The 22,289-nt window shown below is 37.4% G+C and overlaps 1 protein-coding gene across 2 annotated transcripts in view; it reads left to right on the forward strand.

Annotated features, from left to right (window-relative positions):
* The window catches only part of STARD3NL (STARD3 N-terminal like), a 46,003-nt gene that overhangs the window by 18,296 nt on the left and 5,418 nt on the right, over positions 1-22,289 (forward strand). For both annotated transcript variants that reach the window (XM_079151767.1, XM_079151766.1), the window contains 6 exons: positions 8,924-9,206; positions 12,947-13,024; positions 13,578-13,655; positions 15,518-15,571; positions 15,685-15,802; positions 17,733-17,828. In XM_079151767.1, coding sequence (XP_079007893.1) covers positions 8,982-9,206; positions 12,947-13,024; positions 13,578-13,655; positions 15,518-15,571; positions 15,685-15,802; positions 17,733-17,828 — 649 coding nt within the window. In that variant the 5' untranslated portion in view covers positions 8,924-8,981. The remainder of the gene's footprint in view (positions 1-8,923; positions 9,207-12,946; positions 13,025-13,577; positions 13,656-15,517; positions 15,572-15,684; positions 15,803-17,732; positions 17,829-22,289) is intronic.

Below are 22,289 nucleotides of genomic sequence, written 5' to 3' on the forward strand. Positions count from 1 at the left end.
CCTCTTTGGAATATGTCACTGCATATCATACAGAATGTGCTAATATTTTATGTCAGCTAAGGTGGTGTCTGAATGATACCTCTACAAGTTTACAGAAAGCAGTTTTATGCCTGATGATGCCATTGAGAGGCATCATGACACATCTAGACATCCTCCTCTCACAAAGCTACTCAGTGGCACCACACTGGGGACTATTAGGCAGGCTTCCCACACTCTTCTTTTCTTTCTTTGGGCAGTTGCAGTCCCAGGCCCACTGGTGACTATTAGTGTTTCAGGCCAGCCCTCCTGCTTGTTGACTTAGAATCCTGATGTGTCAGCAGTCATGTACAAATCTCAATGGAGAGCAGGTCTACTCACATTAACAGACATGTTTCAGTGTCTTTAGGGAATAACGTGACTGCCAGGTTTACTCAGTGGATCACAGTTAACGGACTCAAACCAAAGATATAATCTCTGAACTTGACTGCAATGGTAATAAAACTTTTGCCTATTCTAAACCTGACTTGTAAATACTCGAATATTGATGTTAATGTATACCAATAAAAGGCAGGGATGGCATCTAGTTTACTTAACCTGAGCAGCCTATAGAATATATCACTTTTTAGTAAGAAGTATAGAATTAGAAAAATGTTATGGGAATATGCAGGGAATTAGTAAATTAAATTGTAGTCCAGATTTTAGAAATGTGTTTTCCAGCATTGTATTTAATTTGGGGCATGTGTTAGTCAACTTTTCATTACTGTGATAAATACTTCAGGAAAACAACCTGGAGAAGGAATGATTTATTTGGGGTTATGGTTTTAGTTCACAGTTGGCTGGCTTCATTACTTTGGGCCTGAAGTGAGACAGAACATCATGGCAGAAGGGTGTGGCAGAGGAAATTTGCTTAGTTCAGGGCAACCAGGAAACTGGCATGGGAGTGTGGGGGCTGAGGATAAAATATACCTTTCCAGGCATGCCTACAGTGACCCACTTCCTTCAACTAACCCCACTCCTACAATTTCTTCCACCTCCCAGTAATCCATTCAAATGATTAATCCATCAAATGAACTAATCCACTGTTGAGATTGGAGCCCTCATGATCTGTTTAGTTCCTAGAAGCCCCAACTCTGAACAGTGCTGCCTTGGGGTGAAGCCTTCAGATCAAGAGACTTTGGGGACATACATGGTGTAAAAGAAAACAAGACTATTAAAATGTCTACATGATGGTAGTGGACAGTTTGCTAAAGAAAGATTTGTTTGATCTTAACTTGGTTAAACTTCCTGTAGGGCTTCCTAGTATAATAGTTCTTCATCTTGGGAAGCTGGATTGTCCCACAGATGCATCAGCTCTCAAACTTTGCCCACTGCCACAGCCTTTCTTTCCCTAGTTGGTTGCCTTTTAATAACCTTTTGTAAAGCAACTTTCCATCAGTTCTTCACTTTCCATTTGTAAAATGGACACATCTCATGGCATCAGTTACATGAAGATGTTCAGAACATGGACCACACATTTTTCTTTCTTCAGAACATCTTACCTACAAACTGCTTTTGGTGTGTTTTCAAAGTAGAGATCGCCTCCTGTAAACAAACATTAATAGAACTTACTATTTAGCGGAAGTGTGAATTTGACATGTTGGTTTTCCAGGTCTTATTAGGCCTGGCATGCCATTCCTCATCTTATGTTGGTACCCTTAGGAGACATTTCTGTCTTGATGGATTTTTTCCTTAATTCCCCCCCCCCCCCCCCCACTCCTTTGCTTACTTTTTAAAGCATCTGATGTTTTTTTGGCCATCGTGCTTCTCATTCTGGCAATGTATGTTTATAATTCCTCATTATTCTCATCCCCCACTTTTATATGCTTCATCCTGAAAACTGAGGACTTGAAACAGGACTTTTACTATCATAAACCAGATTTCATAGCACGTGATGGGCCTTGCAAGAGGATAGCCAGCCTGTATTGCTTTGCGCCGCCAAAGAAACCCAGACCCAGGGTGCAGTGGGCACAGCCGAGTCAGCCCATGTCTTTCAGAACTCTCAAATCCCATGACTGCATCCCAGGGACCAATTGAACACCTTTTATCCTCCTAGGAGTCTAGGGTGAGACAGGGTGATGGAGAAGAAAGAGACAATTTTTAGTCCTAAGATATATCTTAATGTGTTTTAGATCAAAATACATCCTTACAGTCCAGATAGGCCTCAACTGCTTTGCCTATAAAACAAGAATCAGAGTAGATCAGGGTGATAGACTAGGTCAACATGGAGACTAGGTCAGCATAGCCCCATCTAAAGGCATCAGCAGTGTGATTTTATCATTATGGTGAGAGAATGCATGTCTGGTGATTTATATGTTTTGTCTTTTCAGAAGAACCTGGAAATAGGAAAAAAAATAATTATTTAAGTGTTAGTAATTAGTGTATAAGACTAAGCAAGACATGTCTATAAGCCAAATATTCTTTATAGATCATTCTAAATTAAATATTTTCAACGTATATATCTGACATTCTGTCTCGTAGTAACATAGTGTTCTGGCTGCTGCCAGAAGTAATACAGAGAAGATTGGGCCATTGACAAACTTGGCATCTGGCTGCCACCAGTAAGAGCCAACATTCCCTCTCTACTCTTCTAGTAAGGCATGAGAGATTGTGGGACTTCTGTAAAATTTGAACAGTGGTAGCTACTGCACCTTAACTACGCTCTTTGCCAACTGGATGTTTTCACTTATCTGTGGAAGCAGATGAAACTAAAGTTTGGCTTAGCTTTGCACCCAGCATGGGGACAAATGCAAGAAAGGATTTCATTTTGTTCGCTTACATTTTCACACATGGGAAAGATATTATTGAATAAGCTACCAGTACAGGTGGGGTAGTTTTTCTCCAGTTGCTAGTAGTGTGGGCTTAAGGAAAGAGACATAGCAAAGAGTGGTGTGTCCATTCTGTAAGTCTTGTGGGCAGGGCCTGGATAAGCCATCATTAGATAAGACCACCTGTTCCTAAGGTGTGTGTCAGGAGAGCAACCTATGAAAAAATAAAAATGAATCACATATGTTTTTGCTAATCAGAAAATTTATTGTGAAAAAAGTAATATACATAAATTAAGCCTACTCTCTTTTAAGGCTTGCTTTAGCTAAATAATTCCAGATCTCCCCTAGGATCCCTTTGAGAAGCAGCTGATAAAAGTAGAAGTCCTTCTTTCTAGAAAAGTCAGGAGTAAAGTCAATATTTTAGGCTTTGTGGGTCATATAGCCTTTGTTTCAACTGTTCTGTCCTGCTGTTTTGTGTGAAAGTATCTGCAGGTGGGCATGACATTTGTAGGGGCCTATAGAGGTGGATGTGGCAATGTACTAATAAAATAAAACTTGATGTTCCAAGACAGGCAGCTGGCCATATTTGACCTGCAGCCTATGGTTTGCTGACCCATGGTTTAGAACATTGATAGCTATGCTAGATTAGAGTAGTAATCAGCAAATATGTATTCACTCTCCCTATTCTTTAATGGAACATACATCCCAGTTCTGCTGCCTTTGGATTTGGCCTTGGGACTAGTTTTGGCTTGTTTATTGTGAGCAAACAGAGTGTATTCAAAGACTAAATGTGTTTCCATGGCCTAGCTTGTCTCTTGTGCTTTTGCCGTCTTCCATGACAACTTGCCCTCCATCTCCCTAGTCCAAGGAAATTGACTGACCAATTAAGACGACAGAAACCGGACCCAACCCAACACAGTTTGAGGCCAAGCTCTGCTTCCTAGAGCCTGAAACCTAGAGCCTGCTTAGCTGAGCTCAATGTAGATTAGGTAAACTTCAGGCCACTTGTAGACTAAGAGCTTGAGAATAAATATAGATTGTTTTAAACTGTTGCACTTTGGATAGTTGGTTAATGCAATATAATTACAGAAATAACTGGCTGATACTATAACGCAGAGGAAGATAGTTGTTATCCTTTGACATTCACCTGTTAAGACATAAGCCCCATTTCAAAAACCAAAACAGGAAAAGGATTCTTATTTCCTCACACAAAGCCCTTGACTTGCTGTGTTTCTTCGAGGCTCATCGAGAAACTAGTGGTTCTTTATTTTATAATTCTCCACCCAACTCTCCCCTCTTTGTACTTCCCCATTGTTGGAATAAATCCTGGATTGTAGATATAACAGCCTGTGTGTACAGCTAATGGATATGTAATGCTGTCTTTAAAGAGGCATAACTTTCCTAAGCCAACCCTAGGAGGATCTCAATACCAAGGACTAAATATTTAACTCTTCTGAAATGACCTGGGAAAACACCAAGCTGTTCCACAGAAAGGAAGAGTTGTGGTCTCCTAACTTCAACAGAGTTTGAGGGCCTACTCTGTCCTAGGCTCTGGGCTACATGGCTAGATAGAATTTATTCAGTTATACCTGCTTTGTTCCTGCTGTCTCATGTACTATGCTGTTGCTTAGTTAGATGCAGGAGTATGCCATCTAGCAGGAAAGGCAGCCAGTAAATGAATAATTAAGGCCTAGTGTGAAGAGCAAATACCACAGTGGCACATCCATTGTTGTGGAGGAGCATGGAGGAGATGCACTTGATTCTTCCTGAGGATTAGAATGTGGGGAGCATTCCTGAAGAAACTGACAAAAATCTTTTTGAAGGAAATGGGTAGAGTGAAGTTCAATAATCATGGAGTAGAAATGAGCTTCAGCAGTGATCCTTCTCTTTACATATTAAAAGGAAGCTCTCAGAGCAGTGAGTGTTATAATCATCTGGTTCAGCTGGATGGGATTTCACCAAGATCCACAGTAAGTGCTAATATATAGATGTACCCCAAAAGCACATTATTTTATAGCATTTAAAATAAACCTGAACTAAAAGAATTCCAAGGCACATTTTATGAGCTTTTCTCAGCTTCCCTTGATGTTGCCTCAGAACCTTCCAATAATGGCTTTGCTGGGCAAGCAGCTATACTCCAGTTGATGGAGTTCCACCAGCTAGGCTAGCTGGTCCAATATCCAGAGTTTTTGCACCTTCTCGCATATCTTGAGTGAAAGACACTACCCAGGAATGTGTGAATTGGCTTTTGAGAAGAGCCAGATGAAGCAACCAGAAATGCAGTAGAGGTAACTTCCTGTCAGGAGAAATTTAACTAAGGAAATAGGCCACTGGAAGGAGCTAGGTAGATGTACCCTCTGCCTTTCCCACAGACTGCTCTAAGGCATGGTTTCTCCATTTGGCTTCTCTGGAGATACACCATCTTTTTCCCTAGATACCCTGCCCTAGAGTTGCTGTGTCCCTTCCAGGCTTATTGAGAAACTAGTGCTTCTCCTTCCTTGTTTCACTAATTTTTATACTCACTTATTTACCCTGCTTTTTTTTTTTCAATTTAAAGAACTCAGGCTGAAATATTTGATGTATATACATTTAAAAAGAAATTTTAAGTTCAGATGTACTTGTAGTTAGAAGTTTTCTAACTCAAGTCTATCAAAATGAAATGAGTCACAGTAAAAAACAAATCTAGTCTTCTAAAGGATAATAACAGAAACCAAGGGTTTTATATAGAACATAGATTAGCTGATATTTCTTTAGTTATTTTTGACCAGTACTTCCTATGGTTCACAGTCTGGTTTGTGGGAATAAAGAAGATTCTTAAGCTTTTTCTCTCTTCCCACTGGCCCACAAGTCCCCACCAATTTCCCCAAGAAGCTATCACTCAGGGACCATTTTTTGTGTGTGTGGTGGGGAGCAGGTGGAGGTTGTTGATTTTGCTTACTGCTATTGTGAACTTCGAACACCATGATATGTGGTTTCTAGTCAGTTCACCAGCAGTGCCAGAGACAGAGGTTGAAGATGGCCAGATGTTTGTAAGTTTCACTAGTATGTTTGTAGCATGAGTCTTAAAACTAAGGACCCTCTTTTCTTATTTTCTCTTTTTAGTAGAAATTTCACTGAAACAAATTTATTATGGAAATCTGCTCCATATTTTGTCATGATCTGGAACATCTACATTGTTACTGTAGGTAGACTGATTTGTGCATTAAGTATAGTTAAAGAAAAAAAAAAAAGAAAAGGAAACTCTTTTTCCCTTTCCCTTTCTGCCAAAGAAAGACCAATTGATGAGGCAGGCTGTGCAGAGCAATGTGTGTTTTGGGTAATTTGTTATTGAAGCTGTTGCAAGTATCTAGCAATTATACACCACACATCTGAAATATAATGTAATGATTCTCATTTCCCAAGTCGTGTGTATGCCATTGTGATGTTCTGCTTTGTTGTGCTTTTATATTCATGAGTAGTGGGTTTTAGAAACAAGGAAGGACTGAGACTAAGAAAATGATCTATATACCTTGAAAATGATTTTGGTGAAAACAGCCCTTAACTTAAACTGTAAACTTGTTGATATCTTTACAATATAATGAATTTAAATTTTTAAAATATGTTGCTAATACATTATTAGATTGACTTAAAATTATCTGGTTTGCTTTATCTTATTGAAGAAGGTGGTGTTGCAGAAATATGCCTATTTTCATACAGGTTGAGTTCCAGAGGGCATCTTGGCTATCCTTTTAAACTTCACATATGTGTTTCATCACAGGAAACATTATTTACATTTATTCATTTTTACTTATTGTTGCGGAGTTAACTCTTAGAAGTCTAACAGGCAAAGTTTTCTTGTTTTTTTGTTTGTTTGTTTGTTTAAGTTAGCTGCAGTATGGGGAATATGCCATAGGCCATTGATGGTCCTTTCACTAGGATGCTATTTATAGTATGCAGAAAAATCATGTAGAAGTACTTAAAATTTTTAGAACTTTATATTTTCTTTTCACAAAGCACTAGAGAAAACTCCCACTGAGCTTTTCCAAAATATTTTGCTGATTTGCTGACTCTGAGGAGGCAATGTGAATAAACAAGATACTGTTACCTTGTGTATTAATATTGGCTAGATTAGGGAAAATTAAATGGAAGGACTTCATGGTATCCTGGAGACTTCTGTTTAAGACCCTAACTAAATTACAATTGAATTTAGTTTCTGCTGTTCTAAATATAGTATGTGCAAATTAAGAAATTTGAAGAGTATGGAAAAAACAGTAAAAAGAAGAGGAAAATACAGTACTGTCAGCCAGAGATAATCATTGCTAACATCTGATATATTTTGTATGTACTTCTTTAAAAAATTTGGTTTAGATGTATTTTACAGTCATAAACATGCTACATGTATGTTTCCATTTAGTGTTAGATTTTTATCAAGTTATCACCCAAGCATTTTTCTAAGTCCTTATAAATGCCTCATAACCATTTATTTTAATCTACTATGGATACACCATGATTTATCTAATTATTCCCCTATTATTAGATATTGAATCATTTTCTAATTGATACTACTATAGATATGATAAAATATTTAATAGATTCTTGTTGAAATATAATACATAGTTTATATATTTATACATGAACCTAAGTGTAAAGCATTTTGACCATATCACTCATGAACATATCACTGAAACTATCTGCATCAGTAAATTATCACTAAATGAGCACATCCATGTTACCACTACTAAATCAAGAGACTGAACTTTACCAAGTACTCTAAATGCACTCCTGCATTGTGCCCTGCAAGCATTATTCCCTTCCTCTTGCTCCAAGGTAACCACTAACCTGACCTGTAATATAATAGATCAATTTTACTTTTGGATAATTTCCTTTAAATTTCCAGGAGTATGAATATTTAAAAATACATAGTTAATATAATCAAATTACTTTAAAAAAAAATCAAGCCATTTTTCTACCACATATGTAAATAATGCAAAGAACTTTTGCTCCTGCCTATGGGAAGGGAGAAAGATCAAGCTCAACTTTAAAGAGACAACATTCTGGACAGGGAATAAGACCAAATGAGACCATACTGCTTTGGAGAAATCTCAGCAATCTGTTTCGTGCTTCTATTGTACCCACCTAGAAAACGCTTCTCTTTTTCTGGACATTACTAATCATGGGACATTAAGAAAGATAAGCATGGTAAGCTACACTGGTTCTTAAGACTTCTGGACACAAATAACATGTAAACATCTACCCGCATTCATGGCCAAAGAAAAGCACATGAGTTCAGTAGATCCTGAAGTGTATATCTCCTCTCACAGGAAGAGGTGCTATAGAAGAGACACTGAAATATTTGGCAAACAGTCATACTACCCACTACACCTTCATTCAGTGACTTTGCCCAATCTTTAAGAAATTCAGATTGTTTAGATTATTCATCATTTTATAATAAGTTTTTCATCTTATTGTAGAAACATTTCCTAGTCTTGGGGAACCAGCTTTTCTACATAGGGCTGTAACTATGGTAGTCATTAATTGAATGGTTACATACTGTTGAACTTTTGGGGGCAAAAACACCTCTTCCAAGAAGAGGCCCAGAAATATGCACATTCATTAGGAGATAATGGAAAAATGCTGTATTTATTAAGTACTTTAGGTAAAAAACAGTTCTTCATTAGAAAACAAGTTTTGTGGTTTTTTTTTTTTTTTTTTCAGTAGCTGAAAGTTTATATATTCTGCTTATGTGTGCCAAGGAAGTGTTCAGTAAATGGTTTCCTAGTTCATAGGTAATGACACTTGTAGGACAATGGAGGTCATATTCCTGGCACAACAAGAGAGCTGACATGGTGCTTTCAGCTTTCAGAAATACATTTGCTTCAGGTTATCAGGATCACCTTTTAATTATGGTTAATACTTTTCCTATCATAAATTTGTATTCTTCTTTACCGCATTCTTCTCTATTTTTTCCATAGCAAATATTTTGTGGTGTTGAGACTATTAAGTGTTGCTAATTTCATGTTCTCTTTGTCTTTATTAAAACATAATTGCCTTCAGTCAGGACCCTCTGTTGCTCAGTTAGACAGTCCCACAGTCCTGAGGATAGCATGGTTGTACTAGGTGAGCTCAGATTTAACGTGGTATCTCTCTTTCATTTCCCAAAGGTCTCTTCTCTTTAGGGATGGTGAAGTTGGGAAGAGGCTCCTTTAACCCTCCTCCAGGATGAATCACCTGCCAAACGACATGGAAAATACGCTTACTGGGAGCCAGAGCTCCCACGCTTCTCTGCGTGATGTCCACTCCATCAACCCCACGCAACTCATGGCCAGGATTGAGTCCTATGAAGGAAGGGAAAAGAAAGGCATATCTGATGTCAGGAGGACTTTCTGTTTGTTTGTCACCTTTGACCTCTTATTTGTAACATTACTGTGGATAATAGAGCTAAATGTAAGTTGATTTTTTTTCATGACTTTTGTTAAGAAATGACTCCAGAGACAAAAATATATTCTTGAAATATACTTTTTCTATGTCATTTAGTGAATTACATCTTTTTCCAAATGATGCAGTATTATTGCTCTTCTCCAGCAGATTGAGATCTTTCTTGTTCTTTAGTGTCATTGTTTGAAACAAATGGGTATTTTAAAGCTCACTTTGGTCTTTTGAAATTTGAAATGCAAGTGTTTTGCTCAATAATAAGAGTTGACAAACTTTAAGCTGTGGGATGAATTCATCTGGCATGTCTTAGCAAAGTTTTATTAGAAAACAGCTATGCCCATTTGTTTACATATGCTTACAGCTTGACTTTGTGCCTGGTAGTGGAGTTGAGTATTGAGCCAGAGAATTTCTAACCCAAGAGGCAAAAATAGTTATTTCCTAGGCCTTTTCAGAAAAAGTTTGCCAACCCCTACTCAAAACAATATGAGATGCTTCTGAAATATGTTTTAGCTATTATATCTACTTTTCTAGGTCCATTGTTGGAGATTTTGTGTCCTTACTTTTTTGCAAAGATATCACTTTTTCATATTATATCAAATAAGTTTTCTTAAGGCATTTGGACAATTATGCAATTATATTGCCAAATAATTGCCTAGATCAGTGTTGCCTCTTATAAATGTAGTGCAAAATTTAAAGTATATAATTTAAAATTGTATAGTTGTTAAATTAATAAAAGTTAAAATAAGCAAGAGAAATTCATTATAATTATATATTTTATTTAAGCTGATGTGCCTATTTTCTCCAAAAGCCTTGGGTCAGTTGTTTACATTTTTCCACAGCTAACAGTGGGCTCTTCCAGAAGGCTTTCCTCTCAGCAACACTCTTCCCTTCATCAGTGCAGCTCATTACATTCATCAGCCACTCTTGCTTCCTTTTGCTCTCAGAATGAAACAGGCTCCTTCTTGTCTTGTGTCCTCTGTACTAATAGTTTCCTTTATATGAAATGATTAATTTCCTTTATTCTTTTATATATATTCTAATATCCTATCATGCTAGTACCAGTTTAAATGTCACTGCTATTTTATCACACTGTCCTGCTTCTGTTCTCTGTGTAGCACTAATTTTCTTATTTGTCCCCTCTCCTGCCTTGCTAGAATGCACACTAATGAAGACAGAGATATTATTTTGTTTACAGAAGCATTTTCTTTCATTAAAACAATGAGTATCTGGCACTCCATAGTTGCTGAGCAAATATTTAACAAATGGACAAAGGTCACTGTGGTAGTGGTGTGTAGCTGGATTACATTAGTGGCAGGTTAGCACCAAGAATACTAACTCAGAAGCTGTCAAAGGAATGCCATTTGAGGTGGTGTGAGGAGGAGGGAACAGCTCACCTGAGAAGTAGAAAACTTGCTGACAGGCTGATTTTATCCTCCCAGGCATCCAAAGATGACTCTCAGCCTTTTAATGATGGAATTAGAGCAGTTTGGGCAAAATATCTGTTAGCCAAAATGCTTGGGACCAGAGGTTTCAGATTTTGTATTTAAAGTTCCTCAATATTTTTATATACATAATGAGATATCTTGGGGTTAGGACACAATTCTAAACACAAAATGTATTTATTCATATGTACTTTATACACATAGCCTGAAGGTAATTTTCTACTATTTTTCAAGGGCCTGCAGTTGGGCTGAGCCATGAAGTGTAGATTTTTCCACTTGTGGTTGAGAATGTTGATGCTCAAAATGTTTTCAGATTTTGGAGCATTTCAGATGTTTGAATGAGGAATGGTCAGTTTGAACCAGAAAGAATTTGATTTGGTGTGAAACTATAGTCAGTCAATTTGACATACCTTGAGCTAGACAAAGATTGTGAAATAAGGATTTAGAGTATAAGTTAAGGTTAAAGGTATAAATCCTAAATATCTTATTGAAAAACATAAGTTAGGGTCTTTTTTAAAGTGAACAGATACCAGAGAAAAACTTTTTCTCCTATCATAACCCTACTGACAGTTTTGATTCCTGCTGTCTTGGGAATGAAAGGTGGGGGTGTCACTGTGGTTGAAGCCCTCTTTGCCATGGACTACTCAGAGTAATCTTTCTCTTAATATTCTGGGTATTGGAATATTTCCTTAGTTTGGAGAGATACAGCAGTGAGAATAGATGGTTGGTTGGTCTTTAGTAAATATTTGTTCGTGTGCTGAGGTTTTTAGTTCTATTCATTTATAAAAGTTTTTAGCCAAGCAAGTCCAAAGTCAGTCTGTACTAATTATAGTACCTCCTTGAGGGATTTTAAGGCACAGAATAGTGTTTATGGTTCGTTTTCACTTAGATAACAAAAACAAATTCATGGAAAGGTAATTAGACCGCCCTTTCCTTGTGACAACATTTATTTTAATTAGACAAATTAGGGAATCTTGCAAAGGTATTCCTCATTTTTTCTCTCTTATCCAGTTGCCTGGTTAATTGCCCTTTGTTTTGTCCTTTTCCAGAGCATCTATATTTGTTTGCCAGGACTGTGTTTAGAATTAAACACTTGAAATTAATGTTACTTGTCAAGTTCCCTCTGACCAGGTTGGTCCAGGGCTCTCGTCATTACAGAGAGCGTGTTTGGTACTCTGTGGCCTGGCATATGTTCCTTTACTTGATAAAAAATATATTTATTCTCCATAGTTTAATTTGTAAAATTTTGAACTTGTTAATTTAAAATTCATTTTGATGGCAGAATTAGGAGAGGACAGAAAGTTTAATTGTGTTGGGTTTGATTTTCACCATTTACTCTATCATGTGTGTTTCCAATTTTGTTATCTAAGTTATATATGTAAATTGATGAGAGTAGAGAATTTTATTTTTTATTTTCTTATTGGTTCTTCTTAGTTACCCATGACAGCAGAATCCATTTCAATATAATTACATAAACATGGAGTATATCTTATTTCTAGTTAGGATCCCATTCTTGTGCATGTACACAATGGTGGGATTCACTGTGGTGTTTTCATATATGTACATGGGAAAATTATGTCAGGTTCATTCCACTCTCTTTCCTTTTCCTATTTCCTCCTTTATCCATGCCCCTTTGACTAATCTATTGAATTTCCATTCTTCCTCTCTCTTCCTTATTTTGGATTAGCCTCCATATCAGCAAAAACATTCGACCTTTAGGTTTTTTGGCATTGACTTATTTCACTTAGCATGAAGAGTCTAGAATTTTAAAATGCCAGGAGCAAAAAAGAAAAAAAAAAAAAAAAAAAGAAAGATTAAAAAAATAAAGAAAGAATTTTTACACTTCTCTCCTGTGTCTTGCTAACTGTCCTCGTGGATGTTTGCTGTAAGATCAGGGGACCCTAGACCTTCCAGTACCTAAAAACTATACAGAGTGATCTTCAAGTGAGGGAGGCCTCTAATAAATGTGAATTGCCTTCTTTAAAAGCACATACATGTATGCTTGAAGACTTTATCTTAACAGAGGAAATATTATTTTTAATATCACATTTTAGTATTTAAAGTAGGAACTACAAAAATTCATTGTTCCTCATACATTTATATCTGTTACATGAATAAACTCAGAACTGAAGAAGTGGGAAGTGCTGTTCAGCCTTTCCTATTAAAATTATGAGGGTTCTTTTCTTCCATATTTGAACATTTCTGGGTTCTGAGGAGATTGCCAGGAAAGTACGTAGGAAACCTCACTCTTGTTTCATTTCCACATGTAAATTACTCCTCCCTTTTGCTTTTATTAATTCTTTTTCCTAGGTGAATGGAGGCATTGAGAACACATTAGAGAAGGAGGTGGTACAGTATGACTACTACTCATCTTATTTTGATATATTCGTGAGTATTTTTTTGTTTTGTTTTATAAATCCTTATAAATAGGACGAAAACCAAAGGCAAATTTCCCTTAGATAGGCCTAAAATTTAATCCCATTTTTTTCTGCTTTGAATGTAAACCATATTTGCTTTTCCCTGAATTACTTACTAAGGAATTGTCTAATCATTGCAAGGAAAGAAAAGATGAGTCACAGATAATACAGGGCAGAAGGAGTCATTGCCATGTTTTAGATGTGAACATATAACTGAAGTAGAACCCATTGCCATGTTCTAGTCTCTAAAAGGCAAATTTACCTGCTTACATGATAACCTGATGAAAATGCTGTTCCTTTTCTAGATTGCTCCTTTTTTCTTAAGGAAAAATTAATCTAATTCCTTAATTGGGTTACTTTACTTCAGAATCTAGGGTAGGCCCACATGCTGTTCTAGGAGTCAGTACCCATTCGGGGCAATCTGCAGTTGAACTAGACTGGTGTATTTAAAATATGCATTTTCAAATGTATTTTATTGTATGTATTTTAAATAATTTGTCTTCTTTATTTTTTTTTTGGTCTAGCTTTTGGCAGTTTTTCGATTTAAAGTGTTGATACTCGCATATGCTGTATGCAGACTGCGCCATTGGTGGGCAATAGCGGTGAGTGTGCCATGTTGAGTTGTCGTCTCCTCCAGGGCTACTGGCCAGGCCTGAGCACAACAGGCTTGAGCTGGAAGAAGAGATGGGGTTTTAACCAGCTGGAATTTCACTGGTGAATTTTATTAGCTCCTCCTGAGTCCCCTTCCTCCCTCACTTCAGTAGGTTTAATGCTCCAGGGCTTCTTTCCAATGTTAAAGAGTAACCAGCTTTATCTCCAGGATGCTGAGCCAAATGGGGACTCTAGAGGCCCAAGAATGATGACTGGCCAAGCATATATCTGCCCTGTGCCTCGTGTTGCAGAAAAGAGATAAGACAGGAACCTCTGTCACAGAAATATTTAGAAAATTCTTTGTATGGTTGAAACTGCTTAGATTTGATCTCTGTTTATTTTGATAATCACTTTCTCCCCCCTTTACCCTCTTCCTCCATTGAGGAGGGATAAGCTTCCAAACTCATTCCTGTTGCCTCTAGCTTTATGAGGAAGTGATGTTTTTACTAATCTCTTTCCTTGGCATCTAGGGCAGAGCTTGGACACATTCTGTCCATCCTCACTAAACATTAAGAGGTTAAAAAAGTTAGAAGCAATTCTGCCTGAAGTTTTTTGCCATTTCTACAGATGTCCTCAATACATTGAGGGTGAGGGGGAAAAGAATGTTGAACTTTTCAAGCTGGAGAGAACTTCGTAGGAACATTCCAAAACCCTGCCATTAGAGGACTTTGGTTTGTCCTGGTGGGAATAGGAGCTGTGCTGCTTTCTGTAGACTAAGTCTATCCAGGGCCATATCTGCCTGGGCCATCTCCTCTTAACCCTCCCATCATCACAGGATGGAGGTCGGAACCTAGGTTAATCCAGAAGCTCTCATTTGAGGGATGTAGCTGACAGTCTGTGTACAATTGCTTCCCTTTCCCAAATACTCTAGCTCATGTCACACTAGCTGTGATGATTGCATATTCCCAAATTCTCTAACAGCCCCGCTTGGAACATTCTATTCTAGAGTTTCCATGATGTAGACTAGTGTGTCAGACCATCTGTCTCAGTGTTTATTTTAGAAAAGTGATTGACATACAGACATGCAATGGGAGTTATAAGAAAGTATCTTCAACATACACTTTCAAATTATTTTTTAAGGATATATCTGATTTACCAAATTCATTTTACTGTTTTGAATTTATGTTTGAAACATTTGCAAAGAGAGTCCTAGGAAGAGGAGAAGTTAGCTGGTACCTAAAGAGCACTTAGTGCTATCCTGTAAAGTAAATCAGTGTTAGGGTGTGAAGCATCTCCTCTCCCAAAGAGCTCACTCTGTATGGGATGTGTGGGTGTGCATACGCACACGTGTACATGTGCACACATGCACCTGCCTACAACTTGTTAACACTTACTAAGCAAGATCCTTGATGTTCCATGGTCTCCATTCTGTCATTCATACTACTGTTAGCATTCACTTTGGTCAGGTTTCATCATGCTAAAAATATTAATTGGAAGTGAAATGACAAGACTTTGGTATGGTGGTATTGCTCTGGGCTTCTTAACCCCTACAAAAAGCCCTGTCTCTGTATTTTCACTAATCCTTTATTGTATGTGACTGAATATTGTAACTTCTGGTAGAGAAAGCATAGTTTTACAGCATATCAATCTGCTAAAACTTGGGGGAAGAAATTACATAAGCAGCTAGTTGGGGCAACTGTGTGCTGTGTATAAGCCTATTTTGCCCTAGTCTGGGTGTGGGGAACAGATATAGAATAATGTGGAAGGAGTCAGGCCAGGCACAGGTTTTTCAAGTACTACCTGTTCCTGGCTTAGCCGAGTCTCTTACAGTGAAACATGTCTAATTTGAGCACTGCTGCATTGTGTCTTGCAGTTGACAACAGCAGTGACCAGTGCCTTTTTACTAGCGAAAGTGATCCTTTCAAAGGTATGGCCTCCCCCTTTTCCTGTACCATTGTCCTCTGCACTGATGAAGCCTCATTTCCCAGTGTGAGCTGATGGTGACTGCATCCCTTCTCCTGGTCACATCTGTTCTTCCAGCTTTTCTCCCAAGGGGCGTTTGGCTATGTGCTGCCCATCATTTCATTCATCCTCGCTTGGATCGAGACATGGTTCCTGGATTTCAAAGTGTTACCTCAAGAAGCAGAAGAAGAAAACAGTAAGTTTCTATGAAAGTCAGCCTCCAGAGACTAGCTCAGTACCAAGTCACAAGGGAGAGTATGTGGCTTCTGGATGTGAGGGGAACCTTGAGTGGGTTCAGTGAGGCAGTCACAGCCTCTCTGTTCTTCAGTGGCTACATCAAAATGGAGAGAAGAGTTGGGTACTTGAGAGGATGGTAATAGGAAGTGACTCCTCTTTCTGGCTGTTGGGTCGGGCTTCTCCTGGGAGAAAATATGAACACTGGCCAAATAGTTGTTCAAGAAACAGTTGCTTTGCATATGGTTTCATTTTGGAAAATCTCATTAATGAAATCTTAAAAGAATAGGCACCACCTCATTTTGCTTGGGAGATTGGCCTTTCTCACTATTAATAACCATCATATAACACTAAACATTTTGTTCATATAAATGGAACTATCCTGTTTAGGGGTAGAAATTTTCAACCAATTTTAAGTGAACTGAAGCAGCAATTTTCCACAGTCTCTGATTCTCCAGAGTGTCATAATTCTATACATACAGCAGGTGGTAGCCTATGATGGGCCAGGTATAATTAAAACAGCGAAGGCTTGGAGTGGGATCATAATGATGCAGATGGAGTTGTGAGGGGGAAAACTCCAGCCAGAGCAGAGTTCAGCCTTTTCAGGTGACAGCTAGCGTGGTGTACTCCTGAGTCCTGCTGAAACTCTTATCTCACTGCTTGGTGTTGAGTGTGCCAGGATGTTGAATAGAAAGGGCAGATGTACTGTTGAGCCGTACAGTTCATTATTGGGCTGGGATTCTTCTTCACACGATGTCTTTGTGGAATCTCACGTGCCCTGTCTACTGCTCTGAGTTGAAAGAGCCAAGCTTAAGTCAGACTCTCATGCTGTTTCCAGATCTGCCTTGTTGCCCTTTTCCATCATGTGGCTCAACATGCCCTGCCTCGTAAGGAAAAAATCTTGTATCTTACAGAAAATTAGGCATGATTATAGTTTCAGAAAATTACAGAATGAAAAATAACTTTGCAGAGTTTCATTTTGGAAAATCTCTTTAGCAAAAAAAAAAAAAAAAAAAAAAACCCTATGAGAAAAGAATTATAGTTCAAGTATGGAGAAGGAATAGTTATAGCTAAAGAATATAAGGAAAAGTGTTTGAACTGAATATAATCATCAAACTGAATTGAATCGTGAACTTTTAATATAACTGAGGCTTGAATGGTTATGTGATTGAATCAATTCCACAGCATCTAATAAAACTGAACACAGAATTCATTAGATTTTGAAAACAGCATTGCTTTCATTGTCAGTAGCAGAGAAGATACATGTACCTGGCATCTGCTGCCTGGGTGCTTCCTCCCATGTCTCCTAATATTCACTCAATTTTCAGCCAAAGTCATGAATTGTTGGGTGTTCTTTGTTGTGTGTTAGTGTTCTGGATCTTCTTTCTCTTCCCCTTGCTTTTTATTGCCCTTCTTTTGTGTGCAGATCTTTTTTCACATAGATATTTCTTAATCACCTCTATTTCTTTTTACATACTTATAAAAAGCCAGCTAGGTATTATGCTTGACTTCTGGCATTTCTCTAACCATATGAAGATGGTGGACCATTCATACAGACTGATTGGGCTTTGATTTCACTTGTGTTTGATTTTGAGGTTGGTGCTGATTTTGTAGGGACATGGGAATTATGAAGGGAAAGATGCTCTAAATACTGATTTGAAGACTCCCAGGAATAAATGAAGCAGTTTTTTTAAGCTACTTTATTTTCTGTCTTTACAGTATTGGTTCATAGTTTATTAATGAAACATATTTTTTGGTTGAAAGATTCTGAAAATACCTCTATTATCTAAGACTTAAAAATACAGTAATAATACCATTTTATAATACTTAATTTTACCAAGTACCTACCAGGAAGGTGACACATTCACAGATCTGAATTTCTTCTTTTCCAGGGCTCCTGATAGTTCAGGATGCGTCGGAGAGGGCAGCCCTCATACCTGCTGGTCTTTCTGATGGTCAGTTTTATTCCCCTCCTGAATCTGAAGCAGGTAAAAATTTGATTACCCTTTTTGTTTTTATCTGTCAGCTAAAAGCTCTGCTGCCCTCCCTCCCTCTCACTACCCTGTTTCTCAATACAATTAGCAAACATTTAGCATACCAGGATATGACAATAAGTGAAACGTGATCTTACGTGATACCAGTGGTGAGACACAGAGATCTAAAAATGAAATCTGTGGAATGACATAGATATTGTGACTTGTGATCTTTATCTCAGAAGACAGGCAGACAAGGGAAAAGTTCCTGATATTCAATTCATTGTCTTTTATCCCTAAACCATCCTTCCTGTAGGACTGTCCATGGCTGAGAATGGCAGCTCTGTCCACCAGGTATCCAAGTCAGAAATAGAGCCTTCGGGGACTCCTCACCTTCTTCTGGCTGACATCTTCTTATTCATAAAAATGTGTGATCCTCCTTTTTTTCTGCCTCCATCATCTTATTTCCATCATATCACTTCCTGGCAGCTTCAATCCCAGTAGAGCATTCCTGGCTTCAGCTTCTGCCACAACTTCTCTCTCCATGTCTCCTTTTTTCCCCCACTAACAAACCACCAGAGTGCTCGTAACAGGGGCCCTCAAAAACCAAAAAACAACCTTGACTAAATGGGGAAAGGTCTTAAATAGATATTTCCCTATGAATATATACAGATGGCTAATAAGCACATGAAAAGATGCTTAATATCACTGATCATTAGAAAAATGGAAATCAAAACCACAATGAGATACTCTACCTTTTAGGATGACTACTACATATATTAAAACACACACACACACACACACACACACACACACAGAAATGTTGGTGAAGACATAATGAAATTTGAATCCTTATACATTGCATTTGGGAATGGAAAATGGTATAGTTCCTGTAGGAGGCAAGATGATGTTTCCTCAAAAAAGTGAACATAGAGTTAGCTCAACTATTACACCTCTGAATCTGTATCCAAAACAATGAAAGCAGAAGCACAATCATATCTGTTCTCTTATTTACAGAGCAGCATAATTCATAGTAACCAAAGGAAGAAACAACTCAAATGGCTACCAGCAGATAAATGGATAAACAAAATATGATAAATATATCCAATGAAATGTTACTTAGCCGTAAAAAGGAACAAATTTCTGACAAATGCTCTGACATTTATGAACCTTGAACACTTTATGCTAAATGTAGTAAGCTAGACATATAAGGACAAATAGCATATAATATTGCTTTGTTGAGGTATCTAGAGTACTCAAGTTCACAGAGACAAAAAAACAGTGGTTGCCAGAGACTAAGGAACCTGTGGAATCCATGGTGGTAATGGTTGCACAACAGGTGGATATACTTAAAGCCCAGAGTGGTATATTTTCAAAGAGCTAAAATGTCACATTTTAACTTAAATGTATTTTGCCACAATTAAAAGTATTTTCAAAGTTGCTAACACTACAGGTCCCAGGTCTTTACTGAAATTCACTCATTTCCTCCTCGTAACCATTCTATGATGTAAGACTCTGATTATTCCCAGTGTGGAGGTAAGAAAATTGAGGCACAGAGAATGGAAGCAGTTGCCCAGCATCGCACAGATAAGAGGGAGAGCTCTAATTTGAACCCAGGCTCCACTGCTAGAGTCCATGTTCATAACTGCTGACGTCTACAGCCTTTCAGTATTTATGCAAACACAGAAATGATCATGTTAGTCCCCTGTCCAAAAGCTTTCAGTGGCATAAAGGACTCATAAGTAAATAGACTCAGATCTTGGCAGAAAGCACCTCTGTTAGCCCTCTTACTCAGTTGTCCAACCTCTCACCTCATTTACCACCTCTTGTGTTTATAACTTTTCTGAAAATGCTGTGTTGCATCTTCTCTCAATATTCTCCATGTCCTGTCTCTCCCACATGTTCCTAAGACTTGTACAACCTCTACATACCTTTCTCTACCCACCCTATTGCTCCCAGCAGTCTTGGTTAGGGTGTCCTTTGCCTGGTCTTTGGGACCTCTACCCAAGCCCTGTCATCTTATGCTGTCTGCACTGTTTTCAGCTGTGACCAGGTTTGTTTCTACAATGGGATATCAGCTTAGTTTAGAATCTACTTAACTGTATTTCCAACATCCAACACAATGAATATTTTAAACACACAGTACAATAAAACAGACTCCCTACAGAAAGCTACATGAATGGGAGGCATGGCAATGTGAAATAACAGCGTATTAGAGGAACTTCAAATAACTAATATTGTAGACTATACGTGTGGGATCTAAAAGTAGTATAAAATGCAAAACCACAAATCCACCTGAGATACAGATACGGATTAGCAGAAAATCTGTTTCTGAGACAATAGTAATTAAAATTAAGTATTAATCTTTTTACAACCTAATTAAGTGTTGTTTCTGATATTTTATCATAGAACTCATTCTTTTAAAAAAAATAGGGAAGCTCATAATGTATTTCATGCCATTGTACTTTTTCTAAGACTATTTCAACTTGTTAGCTAATTATTTTTCTAAGGCTAATGCAGTTTCTCAGTTCTACTGTTTCTTCTTAAAAACATAAGGAATTTCATCTCAGGCATTCCCTCCCCATCAAACTTTCCATTGTTCTGCCTGTGACATTTGACACCACCTAGTGGTCCTAAGAGGGCATTACTGTTTCACTGGATTATAAATCTGAACAAGAAGCAAAACATTTTCATAGTGTTCCACTGGGTGGCTGCTTTGTTCAAGATAAAACACAGATTAGTAGTGGTGGGCGAGGAGGAATACTCTGAGGCCTTGCTATATTGTTTTTTGCATTGCCTGTTTGATTCAGGAAATAATTAGAAATGAAAATTATTACTAGAGTTAATGTGCCTAAATAAAGAACACTCTTTTTATTATGCCAGTAGCTAAAATATCAGAAAGTCTTTTGGAGCTGAATTTCTAAGCTGCTGTTTTCCCTGATCCAGAACTACTGCCCACCCTGATAGCCATGGGGGCATCTGAAAGGCTTGTCTTGCCTTTCCCTTTCTTTTTTTTTTTTTTTTTTTACTCCGCATTTAACGTAGTACCTGGCACATTAAATTTATAACTGTTGAAAGGTTGGAGAAAAATGAAAAAAAAAAAAATTGTGGTGCCACACATAAAAATGTTAGCATTTTTCCTTGTTACTGATCAACTTCAATTTTAGATTCCCGTAAATTAGGATATTAGCTCATTTTAGTAGATGTACATTTAAAGTCTAGAAAAGTAATTTGTGTGCAGGCTTGCTAACCATGTCCTAAAACCTGTGAATTAAATGGAAAGAACAAGAAAGCACAGTGTTCTTTGGATGACAGGATTGAAGATGTCATATGTAGTCAGAGAGATGGAATGAACCAAGCGTGATACTAAGGACAGAATTATTCACCTCCTAACTCATGGAAAGACCAGTTTAAAATGTGGAATAGCTCAGTTGCATAATGTAATCTGTTCTAAGCAGGTTTAGATAAAAGCATTTAAATACCAGTTTAATGCCAACCAGGGGTGATCATACATTCTGGTTTGCCTGTGGAGCCTCGCCTTTCCTGTCCCCTAGGGTGATTATTAGGATCCCTTTTGTCTCAGAAGTTTTCTTGTTCAGATCATCAGTCCTATGATCACATTATGTGTAGTGAATAGATTTAAAGCACAGTTCTTTCCCATCTTTAAAATTTTGAAATTTTAAAACATTGAAAACTCATTGTGATAGACATTCAAAAACATTAATTTTAAGAAACTCTATAGAGGCATAATTTTCATGCTATAAAATCCTTCCTTTGTGAATGTATAATTGCATGATTTTTAGTAAATGTATGGTTTTTCCATCAATATCACAAGATAATTTTAGAAAATTTTATCACTAGAAAAACTTCTTTCATGCCCATTTGCTGTTAACCCCTGCCTTTGCTTCTAGTTCTAAGTAGCCGCAGATCTGCTTTCTGTCTTGACAGATTTATATTTTCTGGCAGTTCATATAAATGTGTTTATACTATATGTAGTTTTTACATTCAGCTTTTTTTTTTTTGGGCTTAGTGTAAAGTTTTTGAGGACCAGTTATGTTGTAGAACATATCAGTAGTTTGTTCTCTTTTATGGCTGGATACTCTTCCATAGTGTGGCTATACAACATATTGCTTGTTTTCCAGTTAATGAACATCTGACTTATTTCCAGTTGGGACTGTCACGAGTAACTCACATTTATGTGAATTTATTGTTATTTTTCTTGAATGGATTTCTAAGGATTTAACTTTAAGAAATTGTTGAACTATTCTTCAATGTGATTGTACTATTATACATTCGTTCCAGCAACATCTATGGGTTTCAGTTTCTCCATATCATCACTAACACTTAGTATCATCTGTCTTTTTTATTGTAGCCAGACTAACAGAGGTAAAGTGCTATCTCATGGGGTTTAACTTAATGTCCCTAATGACACTGAGATCTTTTCCACTTTCCTATTACATATTTATCATATATCTT

Source organism: Sciurus vulgaris, assembly GCF_902686455.1.
Source record: "Sciurus vulgaris genome assembly, chromosome: 8".
NCBI lineage: Eukaryota > Metazoa > Chordata > Mammalia > Rodentia > Sciuridae > Sciurus > Sciurus vulgaris.